Source organism: Balaenoptera musculus, chromosome 1, assembly GCF_009873245.2.
Source record: "Balaenoptera musculus isolate JJ_BM4_2016_0621 chromosome 1, mBalMus1.pri.v3, whole genome shotgun sequence".
Taxonomy (NCBI): Eukaryota; Metazoa; Chordata; class Mammalia; order Artiodactyla; family Balaenopteridae; genus Balaenoptera; species Balaenoptera musculus.
The window spans coordinates 113,248,434-113,266,704 of NC_045785.1; the positions used below are offsets into that span (position 1 = coordinate 113,248,434).

The window sequence follows — 18,271 nt, forward strand, 5'->3', positions numbered from 1 at the left end:
AGAAATAAAGACACAGACATAGAAAACAAACTTGAGGACACAGGGCAGGAAGGGGAAGCTGGGACAAAGTGAAAGAGTAGCACTGACATATATACACTACCAATTGTAAAATAGATAGCTAGTGGGAAGCTGCTGCATAGCACAGGGAGATCAGCTCGATGCTTTGTGATGACCTAGAGGGGTGGGATAGGGAGGGTGGGAGAGGGAGGGTGGGAGGGAGGCTCAAGAGGGAGGGGATATGGGGATATATGTATACATACAGCTGATTCACTTTGTTGTACAGCAGAAACTAACACACCATTGTAAAGCAATTACACTCCAATAAACATATTAAAAAAAAATAATAATTGGGCTTTCTAGATGTTAGGTACCTTTCCAGGACAGTCTCGAGACATCTCTTTAAGAAGGATTTTTCTGCATGATATCAGATATTTCTAAAAAGACTACATTCCAATGATATACTCTAGAAACTCTGCTCTGAATTTCCTTTAAGAAACTAGCATTTTAACCACTATTTTTAAAAGGTTATAGAATCAGGTGGAGAAGTGGGAGAGGAACGGTAACTGAAGAAGATTTAAGTCCTAGTTCTACAACTAAAGCATCAGAGGTGTAAAGTAGCCTTTGACATTTCTGCCGGGTTTCTAGTGACCTTCTACTTCTGACATACTTTGAGGAGAAGGGCTGTACCTTTAACCAGAACGGAAGCCGGTGTTCTTCCCTCTCTACAGGTGGCTTCCACTGATGTGGCTGGATCTCTTCACAGCACTTCATTAAGATGGGCAGCTGTCTGGTCTTCCTATAAAACTGAGCATGAAGAAATTAAGCATGAGTCACATTCCTTCCAGAAACACTGCTCTTTGTCAGGGTAGGGAGTGTGGTGGGCGGCAGTCTGAGACAGACACATACATATCCATATACATGTATCCATGAACAGCACATGCTGACTGCTTCTGCATTTCAAATTAAGCTAATCTCTAATTAATAAATAGTTTATCATTACTCAATATCTTATGATGCGCTCCATTCTGGTCACCAGGAAGGGAAAAGTTTAGGTCACAGAGAAAAGGAAGCACGTGGTCAGAGTCATCTTATCTAAAATTTGCTCCTGCTCAGCAGCCGCAGTGAGAGTGCCTTATTAATCCTTATTCTGGCCCATGGAAGCTTCCTTTTAAGCAAATAATGGTGCAAAGGACATTAGAAGGGAAGGAAAGAAGAACAGCAAGACTGAGACAGTTCAGTTTTAAGAGTGAATGAAGAGGGGAATTGAACTTACACTGACAATAAGCGCCAGGCACTGTGCTACAAGCTGAGCATACAAATAAGGAAGCAATCCCTGCTCTCAAGGAGCTTAGAGACCAGTGGGAGAGACAGTCAAGTAGAAACCAGTAATGACATTCTGTGTAAGAAAGTATAAAGATGTGCACAAAAAATGACACACAACTCAAACTTGAAAATGAAAGAACTTTCTGGAGCAGGTGCAACTATAGAAAAATCTTAGAGAAACAGAGTTTGCTAAATGAAGCAGGGGAGGGCAGAATATAATTCATTTTCAGAATCATGAATGTGTTTAAGGAACCACAAAGAGATCGGTCTGGCTACAACTAAAGGAATGCAAAGAGACTTCAGAAGACAAGTCAGAGGTAGGCAGGAGAGGTCTTCTGTGCCATGCCAAGCAGTCTCAACTCTAGGCTGAAGGATTAGATAGAGGTGGCTATGGCAGCAATCTGAAGAATGGAATAAATGGAGCCAGAATTAGAGACACCAGTTAGGAAACTACCGCATTAATGCAGGTGTAACTTAATTCAGGTGCCTGAACCAAGGCAGTGGGCAACAGAGTAGGAAATGGAGTAAGAAAACTGAGGACTTGGTGACAGACAGACAGACGGCAGTGATCAAGCAGAAGGAGTCGAGTATAACTCCTAGGTTTATGGATTGAGAAAATGGCTAGACAGTAATGTCATACACAAAGAACATATCCAAGAAGGGGTAAGTTGGACGGAGGGGAGTTAGCTGTTGGTGGTGGTGCCAGTGGCAACAACTGGAGGGTGCAGAGGGAGACACAGTTCAGTCTGAGGCATCAGTGAGGCAACTTACCTAAGAATTCCTTTAAACAGGTGACTTCATTGAGCCGGAGCTCAGGAGAGAAACCCGGACCAAAGACACAGATTTGAAAATCATGAAGAGACAGACAACACCAAAGATCATCAATCTGGATGAGACCACACACTGCAAATTTACTGTGGAACACTGACATTTAAGGGTAGAGCAGGGGAAGAAGAGTTCACGAAAGAGCAGCCTGTGGTAAAAGTCCTGGTATCACAGGAGATAAGAGTCTGAAGAAGGAATGTGTGAACTCCATTATCAAAGTATCAATGTAACTGCAAAGTTAAATAGGATAAGAGCAGAAAAGTATCCACTGGATAGCCAATTGGGAAATAATTCGAGATCTTTGTGGAGATAATATCCACACTCTCATAGGTTAAAGAGTTAAAGGGGGGGGGACTTCCTTGGTGGCGCAGTGGTTGAGGATCCACATGCCAATGCAGGGGACACGGGTTCGAGCCCTGGTCCAGGAAGATCCCACATGCCACAGATCAACTAAGCCTGTGTGCCACAACTACTGAGCCTGCACTCTGGAGCCCTCAAGCCACAACTACTGAGCCCATGTGCTGCAACTACTGAAGCCCTCGCGCCTAGAGCCCATGCTCCGCAGCAAGAGAAGCCATCGCAATGAGAAGCCCGCGTGCTGCAACGAAGAGTAGACCCTGCTCACCACAACTAGAGAAAGCCCGTGCGCAGCAACAAAGACCCAGCACAGCCCAAAATAAATAAATAAAATAAATAAATTTATTTTAAAAAAAAAAGAGTTAAGGGGGTACTTCCCTGGTGGTGCAGTGGTTAAGAATCCGCCTGCCAATGCAGGGGACATGGGTTTGATCCCTGGCCCAGGAAGATCTCACATACCGCGGAGCAACTAAGCCTGTGTGCCACAACTACTAAGCCTGCACTCCAGAGCCCGTGAGCCACAACTACTGAGCCCGCGTGCCTAGAGCCCGTGCTCCACAACAAAGACAAGCCACCACAATGAGAAGCACGCGCACCGCAAGGAAGAGTAGCCCCTGCTTGCCACAACGAACACCCAATGCAGCCAAAAATAAATAAATAAATAAATTTATTAAAAAACAAAAAGAGTTAAGGGGTAACTTACTGTTAAGACAGGCAGATTAAACACATCTATTTGGGTTTGTTCCCTATTGAATCCCCATGAAAACAACAGAAAGGAAATTATTAAAGGTGAAAGCCTAAAATGAGAGACAGAATGAGAGAAAAAGTAAAAGCAACAAAATTCTTGGGACTTCCCTGGCGGTGCAGTGGTTAGAAATCTGACTACCGGGCTTCCCTGGTGGCACAGTGATTAAGAATCCACCTGCCAGGGCAGGGGACAGGGGTTCGAGCCCTGGTCCGGGAAGATCCCACATGCCGCAGAGTAACTAAGCCTGTGCACAACTACTGAGCCTGTGCTCTAGAGCCTGCGAGCCACAACTACTGAGCCCACACGACTAGAGCCCGTGCTCCACAACAAGAGAAGCCACCATAATGAGAAGCCTGCGTACCGCAACAAAGACCCAACTCAGCCAAAAATAAATAAATAAAATAAATAAATTTTTTTAAAAAAAGAAAGAAAGAAATCCGACCAGCAATGCAGGGGACACGGGTTCGAGCCCTGGTCCGGGAAGATCCCACATGCTGCAGAGCAACTAGCCTGTGCGCCACAACTACTGAGCCTGCGCTCTAGAGTCTGCCGGCCACAACTACTGAGCCTGCGTGCCACGACTACTGAAGCCCACGCGCCTAGAGCCCATGCTCCGCAACAAGAGAAGCCACCGCAATGAGAAGCCTGTGCACTGCAACGAAGAGTAGGCCCCGCTCACTGCAACTAGAGAAAGCCCGCGTGCAGCAATGAAGACTCAGTGCAGCCAAAAATAATAAATAAATTTATTAAAAAAAAAAATTTTTTTTCAAAGCTAAAAAGCAGATGGAGGAGTGGTAAGTCACATAGGAGAATGAAGAAAACCAAACCCCATGTGGAGAAAAGTTAAGGGTCAACTAAATTTATGTCAAAGACTGGCAAAAGGATAAGACACCAGATACCTCCAGAAGTGGAGGAATTAAAAACAGGTCAAGATGAGGAGGACAGGTTTTAAATCTGCTGAAGAGGCGGTTTAGACCCCAAATCCCCTCTCTTGTTTGATGTAGCCCAGTGACAGCTTCTCCCCCTAGCCTGGCAGAAAGAAGCCAGGGTTGTGGAAAGGATGTTCTCTGAACTGAGGCTGTCAGGCAGAGGTGAGGGCAGGAGTACTATGCTGATCAAATATAGAAGAGAAAACTCCAGCCTCCTTCCTCTCCTGCTTTCCCACATTCCCTCTGCCATTTGCTATTAAAGAATATTCAATGCCCAACAATAAAAGCAGCTATTAGACATCTTAAATATGATAGAAAAAATAAAGAACTCAACTCAGCAGAACGGTTAGAAGAAAAAGCTGAAGTAATATCTCAGAAAGTACAACAAAAAGACAGAGTGATGGGAAAAAAGAAGAAAGACAAGATGAGAAGATGAGCCTGAGAGGTCTAACATCTGACCACTGAGCACCATAGGAGAGAACAGACCAAAAGAAGGGAAGGAAACCATCAATATGTAACTCAAGTACATTTCCCAATACTGGAACCTATGAGTTTCCAAAGTAAAGTTTATCAAGTACCTTGCATAATTAATGAAACTAGACACATACTGAGGCATATTATCATGAAATTTCAAAACACTGGAGAAAAAGGAAAAATCCTACATACTGCCGGAGGGAGAGGAAAAACAGGTGTTACATAAAGGTTCAAGAGTCAAAAGGGCATCAAATTTCTAAAGAGTCAGCACTAGAAACTAGAAGAAAATGGAGCCCTTAAAATGTTCTGATTAAAGTGATTTCCAACCTAGAATGTTAGACCCACTGAAGTGGGAGAACAGAGTAGAGACATATTTCAAACTTTTGATTTTGAATAATTATAGATTCATAGACAGGTCTCATGTACACTTGTTACACAGTAACAATAGTTACATATACAAACCAGGTATATAGTACAATAGCAAAACTAGGAAATTACATTGGTCATGTCATGTCATGACAGACAATGAATACGAGTAGTTTAAACCTAAAAATTTGTTTCTCGAGCACTCTTCCTCAGAATGCTAGTAGGATGTGCTACCCTAAAACAAGGTAAAAATGATGTGGGGTTCAGAAATAAAAGGATCCAACATAAGTAAGAGGTGAAATGAATCCCCAGGATGATGGTGAAGAAAAAGCCAGAGAAGACATTAGTGCAGCAAGCCAAGAGAGCAACATGGGTAGAGTGGAACAGCGTCAGAGCGCTCTGGGAAGGATTTCTTCAGGAAGATGAAAATGATAGCAGGACACCTAAAATATTTGAACACACTGAAAAGAGATTTATAAAACTGAAGTAGACTTTAGTGTTGAACTGGTAATACATACATAATAAAACCAAGTCCCACTCATCCTCCAAAAATGCAATTATTAACACCAGGAGAAACAAAATGTCCAGCAGGAAAAGCAAAGTAATCATGACACACTACATAGCTCAGCTGTGAGGAGCGTTTAATCGTGCTTATAATGTAAACTCTAAAAACAATCTAAGTGGGCTTCCCTGGTGGCGCAGTGGTTAAGAATCTGCCTGCCAGTGAAGGGGACACGGGTTCGAGCCCTGGTCCGGGAAGATCCCACATGCCATGGAGCAACTAAGCCCGTGCGCCACAACTACTGAGCCTGCGCTCTACAGCCTATGCTCCGCAATAAGAGAAGCCTCTGCAATGAGCAGCCGCGCACCGCAATGAAGAGTAGCCCCCGCTCACTGCAACTAGAGAAAGCCCGCGCACCGCAACGAAGACCCAACACAGCCAAAAATAAATACATTTATTAAAAAAATAAAAAAATAAAAACAATCTAAGCAAAACTGTGATATAATTATAGTGAGTGGTGAGACTATAGGAGTGTGGAGAGAACTAAGTCTTCATCTTCCATGGTTTCAGTTTAACAGAGAAGGCCTAAATCCAAAAAATCAAGTGGGGACTTCCCTGGTGGTCCAGTGGTTAAGAATCTGCCTTCCAACACAGGGGATGTGGGTGCGATCCTTGGTCGGGGAACTAAGATCCCACATGTCACAGGGCAACTAAGGCCGCACGCTCTACAGCCTGTGAGCCACAACTAGAGAGCCCGCATGCCGCAACTACTGAGCCCGCGTGCCACAACACTGAGCCCGTGCACTCTGGAGCCCGCACGCCACAACTAGAGAGAAGCCCACGTGCTGCAATGAAAGATCCCACATGCCACAAATGAAGATCCCACGTGCCACAACTAAGACCCAATGCAGCCAAATAAAGAAAGAAAGAAATATTAAAAAAAAAAAATCAAGTGGTAGCAATTATAAGCATGCTACCCAGATATGGAGGTAAATGTACCATCACCCACAAAAACCTTGCTTAGCAGGAAATAGGGAGAAAAATTATTGTCTTTCATGACAAGTCTCATAGAACTATTTGATTCTTTAAAGTACACTTTATAACTTTGATATAAATATCTAAATATAAAGAGTTATGGAGAAGGATATAAGTGGACTGTGGCCTACCCTTTGAAGAAGGTTAGAGTGGAAAAAAAAAGAGAAAATGAAGAGCTAGAGGAAAACAGATTCGAGAAGTATTTTAAAATTTGAACAATTTTATATTTAGGAGAAATATCTATAACAGAGGAAGAAGCTGATACTCCAGAGGAAAATAATGGATCACTGTTCCTGGAACGGAAAGAGGGCGATTAACCTAGTGTGCAGGTGGGAGGAACTAGTCTTAAATAAAAGGCTATTCATTGAGACTAAGCAAAAGAATAGGAAGGGCTGCACTCAGGCGAGGTCTCCGGTGGAGCGTGCAGGGAGCACTTACTTTAATGATGTTGTCAGGAGCTCTGTTCATGTTGAGGTTCTTGATTCTCACTGTCAGCTGGTGGGCAGTCTTGCAAGTGAGAAGGTACTTGCTGATTAGAGGCTTAGGAAACTCGGTCCCTTCAAAGTGCTTCAGTCCTAAAGCTAACAAACTGAGAAAGGGGCAGTGACACTCAATCTCACCTGATAGTCCATCCTGCTGAAAACCCTCCCAGATGAACTCCACATTCTATAACCCACTTTTTCTACATCTAATTCTCGTACAAGTTAACGGCAATTCAATAGAAAATTTCAGATATTTACTGAGTGCTAAGAAGTACTATGTGAATAAGACTCAATGAGGAGTTCCCAATCAAGTGAGAAGAGGAAAAACCAGGCATAAATCACTAATAAATGTCAGATCATGATGCACTTTATACTAATAATACAAATGAAATTTGAAGGAAGAAGAATGGCTCTAACAAAACTAATATAAAATGAGTATTGGGCACCATGTTAGACATATTAAACATCACCAAAATTACCTCCCAACATAACATATTCAATTACAGTTACCTATGTACATATTTGCTGATGGTAGTGGGGAAATACAAATCAAGAGCCATAAAAGTGTTCATAACCTTTATCGGATAATCTCACTCTTGGGAATTTACCCAAAGAGATAAACTGGAAAGATTTTCAAAAGCTCTATGCACAAAGATCCTTGGTGAAGCCTCACTCAGAACAGCTAAACAAGAGGGGGTGGGGGAAAGTGGCAAATAAAAGGACTATCATAGGGCCATTAATATTGCCTTAAAAGACAATATACAGAAACAAAAATAAGACAATGTTACAGCATGGAATCTGATAGAAAAAACAATTTCAAGAAGACGTTAAGTTAAAAAAAAGCAAAACAAAATTACACTTATATTGCCAATAATTATATAAGAAATGCGAAAAGAAAAATCATTGTCTTGGGGTGGTTAGGATAATGGATAAAAAAATTGTTTTCCTTTGAAAATTTCCCTCTAACAGTATTACAAGATAAGTTTTTACAATAAATAAAAGACAAAAAACAACTTAAAATGTTGCAAAAATGTGTACGTCATTCCCTAAAAAAAGCAGTATTTGGCACTGCTGGAACAAGCACATACTACAGGACTGCGCCCATCTACACTGCTTTTCTTTTTGTCTTTTGTGTCCGTTCTTTATTATACAGGTCTTCTCCTTGGGATATTTTGTGCTCTTGTTCACCTCACAGTAAACCCTTACTTGTCCTCCGCCTTGGTGAAGAAAATCTTATCCTGGGGATTCTTTGCCTTCAAAGAACACACTGGAAGTAGCTCTGGATACATGAAAACCTTGCTTGTGGCTAGGATCCAAGCCACTTGCTTTGGCAAACAGGGAAATTCATAGGCTGTAAGAAAAAAATTCGTGATAAATGAAATTCTAGAACAAAAGAGGGCTTCACAAAAGCTTCTGAATGCATTTTTGCATTTAGATAGAGCCACCCCTACCTAATGTGATGCCCTTCCACCCACATACCCCCCTCCCAAAAGTTTCCACAATCTTTCTCAGCCTAACATATACCTAAAAGGAGTCCCATTCAATGTTATTAAAAGTTGATTCTCTTTTTCTTTCCTGTGTGGAATACTTAACACACTAAGTAACATAAGCACTTATAAAGTACCTAGTAATACCTGGCAGATAGTGTATGCTCAAAAAATTTTTACCTCCTTCCCCCTTTAAATCCTTGAAAGATAAGTGACCTTCAACAATGCTTTCTTTCTTCCAGGATAAGATTCCAACTTCTTTAATCTCCCTCACAAATCTGGTATTCCAAATTTTACTTTATTTGATTCTTACTTAACTTTCATTAAGTTCTCCCAGATTCCTCCTGAGGTTGGGAACAAAAAAACCATAAAGAGAATGAGACAATTCAGTCTCATTCATTTCTGTCTTGCTGTCTAAGCCTCTCAATTCCAGGCACTTCTGCCTTTCCAGAGATAAGCACCACTATATAGCCATATTTCTCCTTCCATAAATGTTATTTTTATATCCCCAGAAGAAAAACACAGGACACTATATGTATAAGTTATAACTGTAGTCTGGTGTTAAATTAAGTTTTCATTACCAACATATAACTAATAAAGTAGTTTGAGATCAGTGTCTATGACATAATGCACTTAAATTCAACTATATTCAATTTAACTATAAGAGTCGGGGATTTAAAATCAAATCCAAAGACAAACCCAAATCCAGAGCAAAACACAACTAATTTGCTAAACTAGGAACAAATCAGAAGCAAATATTTAATTTAAGGGAACAGCAAATATTTTCTCAAAAAATACTAAACCAGGGCTTCCCTGGTGGTGCAGTGGTTAAGAATCCGCCTGCCAATGCAGGGCACACGGGTTCGTGCCCCGGTCCGGGAAGATCCCACATGCCGCGGAGCGGCTAGGCCCGTGAGCCACAACTGCTGAGCCTGCGCGTCTGGAGCCTGTGCTCCGCAACGGGAGAGGCCGCGACGGTGAGAGGCCCGCGCAGCGCAATGAAGAGTGGCCCCCGCTCGCCGCAACTGGAGAAAGCCCTCGCACAGAAGCGAAGACCCAACACAGCCAAGAATAAATAAATTAATTAATTAATAAAAAAAAAAAAAATACTAAACCAATGCAAGGTAGAAACCAAATCTACAAATTTCTTTAAAATATCGAACATGGTAAATGTACAACATCTCTAATTTGTTTCTAACTCCCAAATCAATGTTTCACTCAAAATGGAGATATCACTATAATCATTATGGGAAATAAAATGATCTTAATGAAGAAGTGAGTAAAAACCTAAACACAACCCGACTTTACCACTTGACTTCCATCTTTATCAGATACCAGTTTGTCTTGACCTGACTCCTAATACTTACCCTCATATCTACTTAAGTCCAATTATTAGCACGAGCCCCACATCTCTACCCCCCACAACCCTGCCCTGTCCACTGCCTCCATCCTTACTTTAAGCCCAAGTATTATCACCTAATTCTAGAACTTAGATAATGAGCACAAAGGGGGGATAAAAGAGAGAAGGAAGAAATTACAAACACCCTGTCTCCTCCACCCCTAGGAAATTATCCCTAGGAAATTATCTGTGGGATAAGACTCCCACCTCTCATTGCAAGTAAAAACTTAAAGCGGACACATCTGTCCCCTACCAGTCTTCTTGACAGTTTTACGAGGACTCCAGTCAACGCTGACATGTGTGTTGAAGTCTTCAATGAGCTGCACAGCTCCCATCAGGTTACAGGGTTGGAACAAGGTCTGAAACTTGGGGTTGAACTGATGATGAAGGGCGATGGAGCTTTGGGCAAAGGTTCCCAGCTCTTTCTGGGAAAACAGGACACAAAGGAGATCTAAGTTCCAGACAATTAATACCAGTAGCCCTTAGCCTCTGAGTGAAAAACTGTCCTTCCTACAAGAGTATAAAAACAGGTAAAAATCATCATAAAGTCTTCCATAATTAACATTTTGCCATTAAGACTGCTCTTTTGCTGAGTCCTCAGATATTTGGGGATTTGTGATACACTAATTTCTTCTTGTTTTATTCTCAGTCTGAGTATTCCTCAGCCTTTTGGATGTATGGTCTAGCTCCCCAGCTAGAATTAAAATTCTCAAGAGTGAGAGCCATTACTTAATAAAATAAAATAAAATAAAATAAAAATTTTAAATGTCTTTTTTGGTTTCTCTGAAGAACAAAGTACTTCTCATGATCCTCTGAACACAATGAGGGAAATAACACTCTGCTGACTATCGAAGGAAGCTCAGACTACTAGCCAACTCAAACTCCAAAGAGACTTACCCAAGAGGCAAAGAATATCCTCATTACCTACCCCAAAGTTCAGGAGCAATTTTTATAGGATTTTAACACGTTACTGACAGGGGGATTTTTGCAGAAGCTAACACCTGTGGCTGTAATACCTCTCCAGTCAAAAATGTGTTACAATTTGAATTTTTTTCTTTTTGGCCGTGCCCTATGGCTTGCAGGATCTTAGTTCCCCGACCAGAAACTGAACCTGGGCCCCAGCAGTGAAAATGCCGAGTCCTAACCACTGGACCTCCAGGGAATTCCCCAAAATTTGAAATTAAAAGCCCTTCCTCCAAAATATTTCATAATGCCATGAGGAAAATTAATTTTATACATAAAACACTGATATTGAGCCTAATAAATAATGAATTCAATAAAAAGAAGAGAAGTACCAAAAGCCCAAGATGAGTGGATCTAAAGGTAAGAGAACCCAATAAAAAGGTAAGAGGAATAGTCTTAAGAAAACTGAACACTCTCTCTGTCCTTTCATGGGAACCAGTAACTTATGTTTTATCAGCAAGCACATGAAGCCATACGAACAGCTACCAAAACATACAGGAGAGAAGAATAAATGTAGCTTATGAGTCAGTATTTGTGAGAAATGACTTCCAAACTGACTGCATACAGAATTCTTTAGAGTTAGGGATATCTGAAACCTTACAAGAAATATCCTGGTGGTACTGGCCTCCGAACTGAGACTGGGGTTGGAGGTGGCGAGAAGGTGAATTTGCGTCAAGAGCTGCACATGCTGGGGAGGGAAAGAAAATAATATAGTGACATGTTATGATGTTGTCATTTCAGGAACCCAGAAGACTTTACCAAGATGTTAGTGACTTTAGCATATATGTTTGGCTTTCTAGAGATACTATGAGAACAACACAGTATCCTGGTATGAATTTTTTTCTCAAATATGTTCCACTTGAGCAAAATGACAGAACCAGAGGAAGTTTAACCTCAAGCCAGAGGGGCTAAGATTAGAAAGAAGAAAAAACTACTCTGGCAATAAGGCTGTTAAATTCAGAAGAGATTACTAAAGATTCTTTGAAATCTGTCATTCTGAATACTATCAGGGTCCTTACATGCATTCTTACCTGAGCCATAAGGACACGAACATGATGACCTTTCAAGGTCCTAACTGATGTGAAGATCCTGTGGTCCTGTGGTTTCAGTGGTTATCAAGACACCTATTTCTGACTTTTCCAAAGCTGCTAATTTAATGTTTGGCTTCGAGCCAGGCCATGGGATGATCCAATATTAACATTACCAAGAAGAGTCTTACCTGCTGCATCTGCTGCTGGAGTCTCCTCCTCTGTGCTGGGTCTAGAATCAGAGTCTGATGAACTTTCTCACTCTGGGGCTTAACCCTCTCTACCTCCTGCTGCTGTTTGGCTGAAGATTTCCTCATCTTCAGCTGTTCAAGTAGCTCCTTCACTGTGCGATGTTGCTCATTTAGCAAGTTGGCCAGTGGTTCCTCGAACCTATCCTCAACAGGGAGATGATTGGATTTGAACATTTCCCTGGGTCCACAACACATCCAGTTCCTTCTAATGGTGGGCTAAGCCAGTCTGAACAACTTCCATCTACTGCTAATCCCCAAATCTCACTTTAGCCGATAGGCAAACTCCTATCCTACCCAAATCTTCTCCCAAAGTTGTTAGCATAGATTCAAGTAAGATGGTTCTGAATCGCCCCCCACCCATTCTTCTACATCAGTCTTCTAAGTAATATCATAATGAAGGGGAAATCAAACAAAAATCTAAGAGTAGGGAAGTGTCTGGATAACAAAGCAGCCAAGGAGCTAATGGGAACCCATCATTTTTCATCACACTGACAGCCACATTAATCTGGTACTTGTTCTTAATGGTGATACAGAAACTTCTCCAAGTTTTCTAACACTACCTACCTCCTGAGAGAGACTGTGTCTGGGGCTGAAGTAAGAATGCAAATACCTAGCATGCTAGTTCTGAGGTAGAGGCAGAACAAGATACTCAAGTGATTAAGCAAGAGCTGATACTCTATGCAATCAGGATAAGACCTGCTCAAGTAGCTATGACTAGCAGGTTATCATAATTCAAGAAATCCTCTAGAATTCAGCAATAGTTAAAATGATAATAATCTTTATCCCCAGAGGCTGTTGAAAAAAGTTATGTTTCCTTTTACAGTATTTACTGTGAGTATGGGCTGGCACAGGGTGAAAACCTAAAGACACAGGCCTGTCCTCTGTACAATTTTATTGAGAATTGAAAACTCTTGATTATCTGCATTACTAGCAGAGGAACAGAAGAACAGAAGCATGAAAAATGTACATAATGCAAAAAAAAAGGCTGCACCTGATTTTAATAAGTATTATCTGGATGGGTAGTTGATAAGGGGAACACAGGTAACTCACTTTCCCTGTGTTATTTTACTTAATCAAAGATTAAGCTAGGTTTGCATTTCTAGCTGAAAGAAAAGCAGCAGCAGCCCAAGCAGATCAACTGAATACCGAAAGGTAACTGAATTGGAACAAGGATTTTTAAGTAGTTACCTAATGACCAAATTTTTAAAATTCATACACAGAGTTGACTAGTGGAACTGAAATATGTTTACAGATCAAATCCCATGATAATAAGTTCCCAGGTTCTATTCTGCTACACTAGAATTTTTTTCTATGAAATATGACGTGAAATAAGAGGGTCAAATACAGACTCTAAGAAATTTTGAAATCTGTTCTCAAAAAAAAAAAAAAGGTAAATATGGGAGGTGATAGAAGTGTTAATTAACTTGATGGGGGGAATCCTTTTACAAAGCATACGTTTATCAAATCATCACGTTGTACACTTTCAGTATCTTACAACCTTATTTGTCAATTATACCTCAACGAAGCTGAAAAAAAAAAGGAACTCCTGAGATTTCTGTTGTGGTTATATTATGGTATTTATTGTAATCGAGTATGACTGATATTTCTGACTTTTACACAATGATTAGTATATCTTGTCTTTTTCACTAAATTTGCAAGTTCCCTGAAGGTCTAGCTTTCAGGTGGATCCAAAGCTCTCTAGTTAGGTAATGCTGTTAAGTTAAAACACAGGACTAATTAGAGACTATGTGTCTTTCAGTTCTGCTTTGTTCCACGCACGGCACAAACCATACCCTGACATCCAGCCAGTCACCTAACGATAGTATGCTGCTACTCAGAATGGACAGCAATAAAGTACGGATAAACTATGCAAATTCATCACAAAAACGGGGGAAAAATTTAAAGCCTCTACTCTCTGGGTGGGACAACGGAAGTGCTGATTTAAGTGAAGAGGGCAGTACACACATTTCAGACTCCAGGGCATTACTTCAGGTGCTTTATGGTTTGCTCAGTTAATGCCTTGGTGACTAACAAAAGTTCATTAACATTTACTAGATGTTAAGGAGAAACAGAAGAACAAAAGGGACATACTGGATATTACAATTTGGGGTAGTTTCTGTGGCTGGCCACATAGAGTCCTACACACCTCTCCAGCACCACTCACCTGGAGAAGCTGCTACGGATGCCAGCTACTGCTTTTTCTCCCTTCCCAAACAGGTACAGCTTGGTCTATAGCTGCACTGCCCCATAATAAGGAGACTTAGTCACTTGACACCTAACATCCGCAAGGGCTCTGCATCCTAATATCAGTAACAGCAGGTAGTCAGGGATGGGAAATTGTTAACCAGAATTTCTCAAAACCTTTTCAGACATACACTTTTCCTCCATTCTAAGTCTCAAGGTCTTTGGTTAGCCTACCGTAGGGCTTGAGGGGTGTTAAAGTTAGGCCGAGGCTCAGCCACACATTCCTCCTCCTCTGGGCCATCATCTTCCATGTTGGAGAATCCCATCTCATCTTGAAACTGAGGGCAAAGGAAAAGAAGGATTTTCCTGGGGAATGGGCACACAAAAGTCACTCTAGCGTGACAAGGGAAAGCAAAGACTAGTTTACAGGACTTTAATAACGCTGGCGCACAGAAAGAGCTTGCATCACAACCTTTCTCACTTCTGGGCTCGCACAATCCTGCACATGAGGTAGCTATTATGCCAGGAAAAAAGTTTCTCAATCAGCCAACTTGTAATGGTAAAGACAGAGCATGGATAACTTGAAATGATCAGAATATCTTTAAAGAGATAAATTTATGAGAAAGGTAACTATTTGGGCTCAGAATAATCTAAAATTAGTTTGCAATCTTTAAGGATGCAACATGTGATAGTGAAGAGTCCATCCAAAAGCTTGCAAGGAAAACTTTATTAAGAATAACCTACATATGGATAATCAAAGTTTATTACTTAGCAAAATTCTCCTGTCACTATATTCTCTCCTGGGTGGACTGAAAGGGGAATGGGCTTGGTTTACACCACCCTTCTGGAGAGAGAGGCCCTGACACCAAAGGACAGAGCTTGCTGGAGAATCCACTTTTACTATTCTGAGTTCTCATTCAAAGATCATTACTCACAGTTTCAAACAGCTCTTCCATCAGTTCATTCACTTCCTTTTCTGCAAAAAAGCCAAACGGTACGCTGTTGGCACATGTTTGTTTCATTTTGCCATAGGGGGAATTCCAAGAAAATTCAATGAAAGTTGTTTTCAGCAAGGCTCTTAACAAAATCCTCACATCTATCCATCATCCACTCATTCATTTAAAAACATTTATTGAACACCAACTATATGCCTTAATCCCTGGTTCTAGATGCTTAGATACATGACCGGACTTTACTCTCATGAAGCTTAAATTCTAATGGGAAAGCACACAAAAACGTAAGCTAGATGATTTTATAATGAGATAAATTCATAGTTTGTTGGCCTATCCTACTGAATGGAGTCAAGAGAGAAGTCTCCAGCAGTGTGTCATAGGACCCTATCTTTGGACCTGAACTATTCAGCAATCCCATCAACAACCTAATACACCCAGAAAACACACTTACCAAATCTGTAAATGATATAAAGCTGAAAGGGATTGCCAGACCAACTGATGACAGATTCAAAATTCTAGGTTTTCTCAAATTAATTGGGTGAAACATAATGGGGATAAATTTAAAGTCTTACATTTAGGATTTTCAAAAATCAGTTTCTTAAGTGCACCAAAAGGTAACATGGCTCAAAAACAATGAATCTGAGAAAGATCTCAATGTTTTGGTTGACCTTAAGTTCAATATGACACAGTAGCTCCAAAACAGTGCTCACAACCAAGAAGGCAAGCATATCACCGAATCAGAGCAGAGTCTCAAACTCTATCTAGAGGACTGTGATCATTTCTGTAAAAGCCCTTCTTAAGAGGGCATTAAAAAGCTAAAATCCGGGCTTCCCTGGTGGCACAGTGGTTGAGAATCTGCCTGCTAATGCAGGGGACACAGGTTCGAGCCCTGGTCTGGGAGGATCCCACATGCGACGGAACAACTAGGCCCGTGAGCCACAACTACTGAGCCTGTGCGTCTGGAGCCTGTGCTCCGCAAAAAGAAAGGCCACGATAGTGAGAGGCCCGCGCACCACCATGAAGAGTGGCCCCTGCTTGCCGCAACTAGAGAAAGCCCTCGCACAGGAACGAAGACCCAACACAGCCAAAAATAAATAAATAAATAAATAAATTATTTTAAAAAAAGCTAAAATCCAAATGTTAGTGAGGATGTGGAACAACTAGAACTGTAAAAAGAATGTAAAGTGGAAAGCCACTTTGGAAGAAGGTTTGGCAATTTCTCAGAAAACTAAGTATACAGCTACCTTATGACCACTGATTCTTCCCCTAAATAGCTGACCCAAGGGAAATGAAACACTTGTCCACAAAACCTTGTACAAGAAAGTTCAGAGCTATCTTTATTCAAGATAGCCAGAAATTAGAAAGAACCCAGGTGTCCATCAACACCTGGGGATTGATGAAAAATAAACAAATTGGTATATTTATACACTGGAAGCCTACTCAGCAATAAAAGGAAAGAAATTAATGATACAAGCAATGTGCATGAATCTCAAAAACATTATGCTAAGTGAAAGAAGCTGTACACAACAGAACACATACTATATGATTCCATTTACATGAAGTTCTAAAAGAGGCAAATCTAACCTGTGATAGTAGAAAAGAGAACAGTGGTTGCACCTGGGAGGATGGTGTGGGGACTGACTTGGAAGGGGCAAGTGGGTACTTTCTGGGGTGACAAATCTCTATCTTGTTAGGGGTTTGAGTTATACAAGAGGAGGCACATCGAACTTCACTGAATTGTACACTTAAGATTTCTGTACTACAATGTGTATAAATTTACCTAAAAAGAAAAACTGTAAACAAATACTGAGTTCTAATTCATGATATGCGTGCTGAAAATGTTTAGATATCTACAACTCACTATGAAATGCTTTTTAAAAAAATGGATTCATAGATGGATAGCTGCATGACTAAGCAAATATATGAAAAGTTCACTATAGAAGCTAGGTAGTGGGTATACGGGTGTCCACTGTACAATTCTCTCAACGTTTCTGTATGTTCGAAAAGTTTCATAATAAAATGTCATGGGGGAGAATTTTCTTAAAAATAAAGGCTAGAATCCAGAGAAGGGTAACTTGGGGGTTGAAATGTGGAAAGCCTGGCATTTAGAGAACTGAAAAAACTTGGTATGTTTAGCATAATAAAGAAAAAATGTAGAAAAAGAAACATACTATGCACACTTAGGAGTAAATTACATTTTATGGCAACAAAGGACAAACAGAGAAATATAAAAGATAGATTCAGGTTCAATAAGGAAAATGTTGGGGCTTCCCTGGTGGCGCAGTGGTTAAGAATCCACCTGCCAATGCAGGGGACACGGGTTTGAGCCCTGGCCCGGGAAGATCCCACATGCCGGGGAGCAACTACGCCCACGCGCCACAACTACTGAGCCTGCACTCTAGAGCTCGCGTGCCACAGCTACTGAGCCCACGTGCCATAACTACTGAAGCCCGTGTGCCTAGAGCCCGTGCTCTACAACAAGAGAAGCCACCACAATGAGAAGCCCGCGCACCACAACGAAGAGTAGCCCCCGCTCGCCGCCACCAGAGAAAAGCCCTCGCGCAGCAACGAAGACCCAACGCAGCCAAAAAATAAAAATAAATTAAAAAAAAAAATTAATAAGGAAAATGTTAATTGAAGAGGTGTTCAAGAGTAGGACACACTATCTGCAGAACTGATGAACTCCCTGTCACTGGAAGTATCCAAACGGACTGAAAGGCCACATGAGAGAAGCTGTTAACAAACGCTTAAGTGGGAGGAAAATATATGCGACCACAGGAGGCTTTCCAAACTCTGTGATTCTAAGCTTTTTTATTTTTAAATTTTTACCATCCATGTAAGAAAAGTCCTCTTAAAAGGATTATAATTAAGCATGATAACATAAGATGACAAGGGGTAGAAACAAAATTAAAATTCTTTTTTTTTTTTTTTAATTTTATTATTTATTTATTTAATTTTTGGCTGT

The 18,271-nt window shown here is 40.9% G+C and overlaps 1 protein-coding gene across 7 annotated transcripts in view; it reads right to left on the bottom strand.

Annotated features, from left to right (window-relative positions):
• The window catches only part of GON4L (gon-4 like), a 90,790-nt gene that overhangs the window by 17,034 nt on the left and 55,485 nt on the right, over positions 1 to 18,271 (bottom strand). For all 7 annotated transcript variants that reach the window (XM_036847942.1, XM_036847966.1, XM_036847935.1 and 4 more), the window contains 8 exons: positions 15,289 to 15,329; positions 14,588 to 14,691; positions 12,110 to 12,308; positions 11,492 to 11,578; positions 10,181 to 10,352; positions 8,248 to 8,392; positions 6,998 to 7,148; positions 688 to 804 (listed from right to left, as the gene is read on the bottom strand). In XM_036847942.1, the coding sequence (XP_036703837.1) occupies positions 688 to 804; positions 6,998 to 7,148; positions 8,248 to 8,392; positions 10,181 to 10,352; positions 11,492 to 11,578; positions 12,110 to 12,308; positions 14,588 to 14,691; positions 15,289 to 15,329 (1,016 nt within the window). The remainder of the gene's footprint in view (positions 1 to 687; positions 805 to 6,997; positions 7,149 to 8,247; positions 8,393 to 10,180; positions 10,353 to 11,491; positions 11,579 to 12,109; positions 12,309 to 14,587; positions 14,692 to 15,288; positions 15,330 to 18,271) is intronic.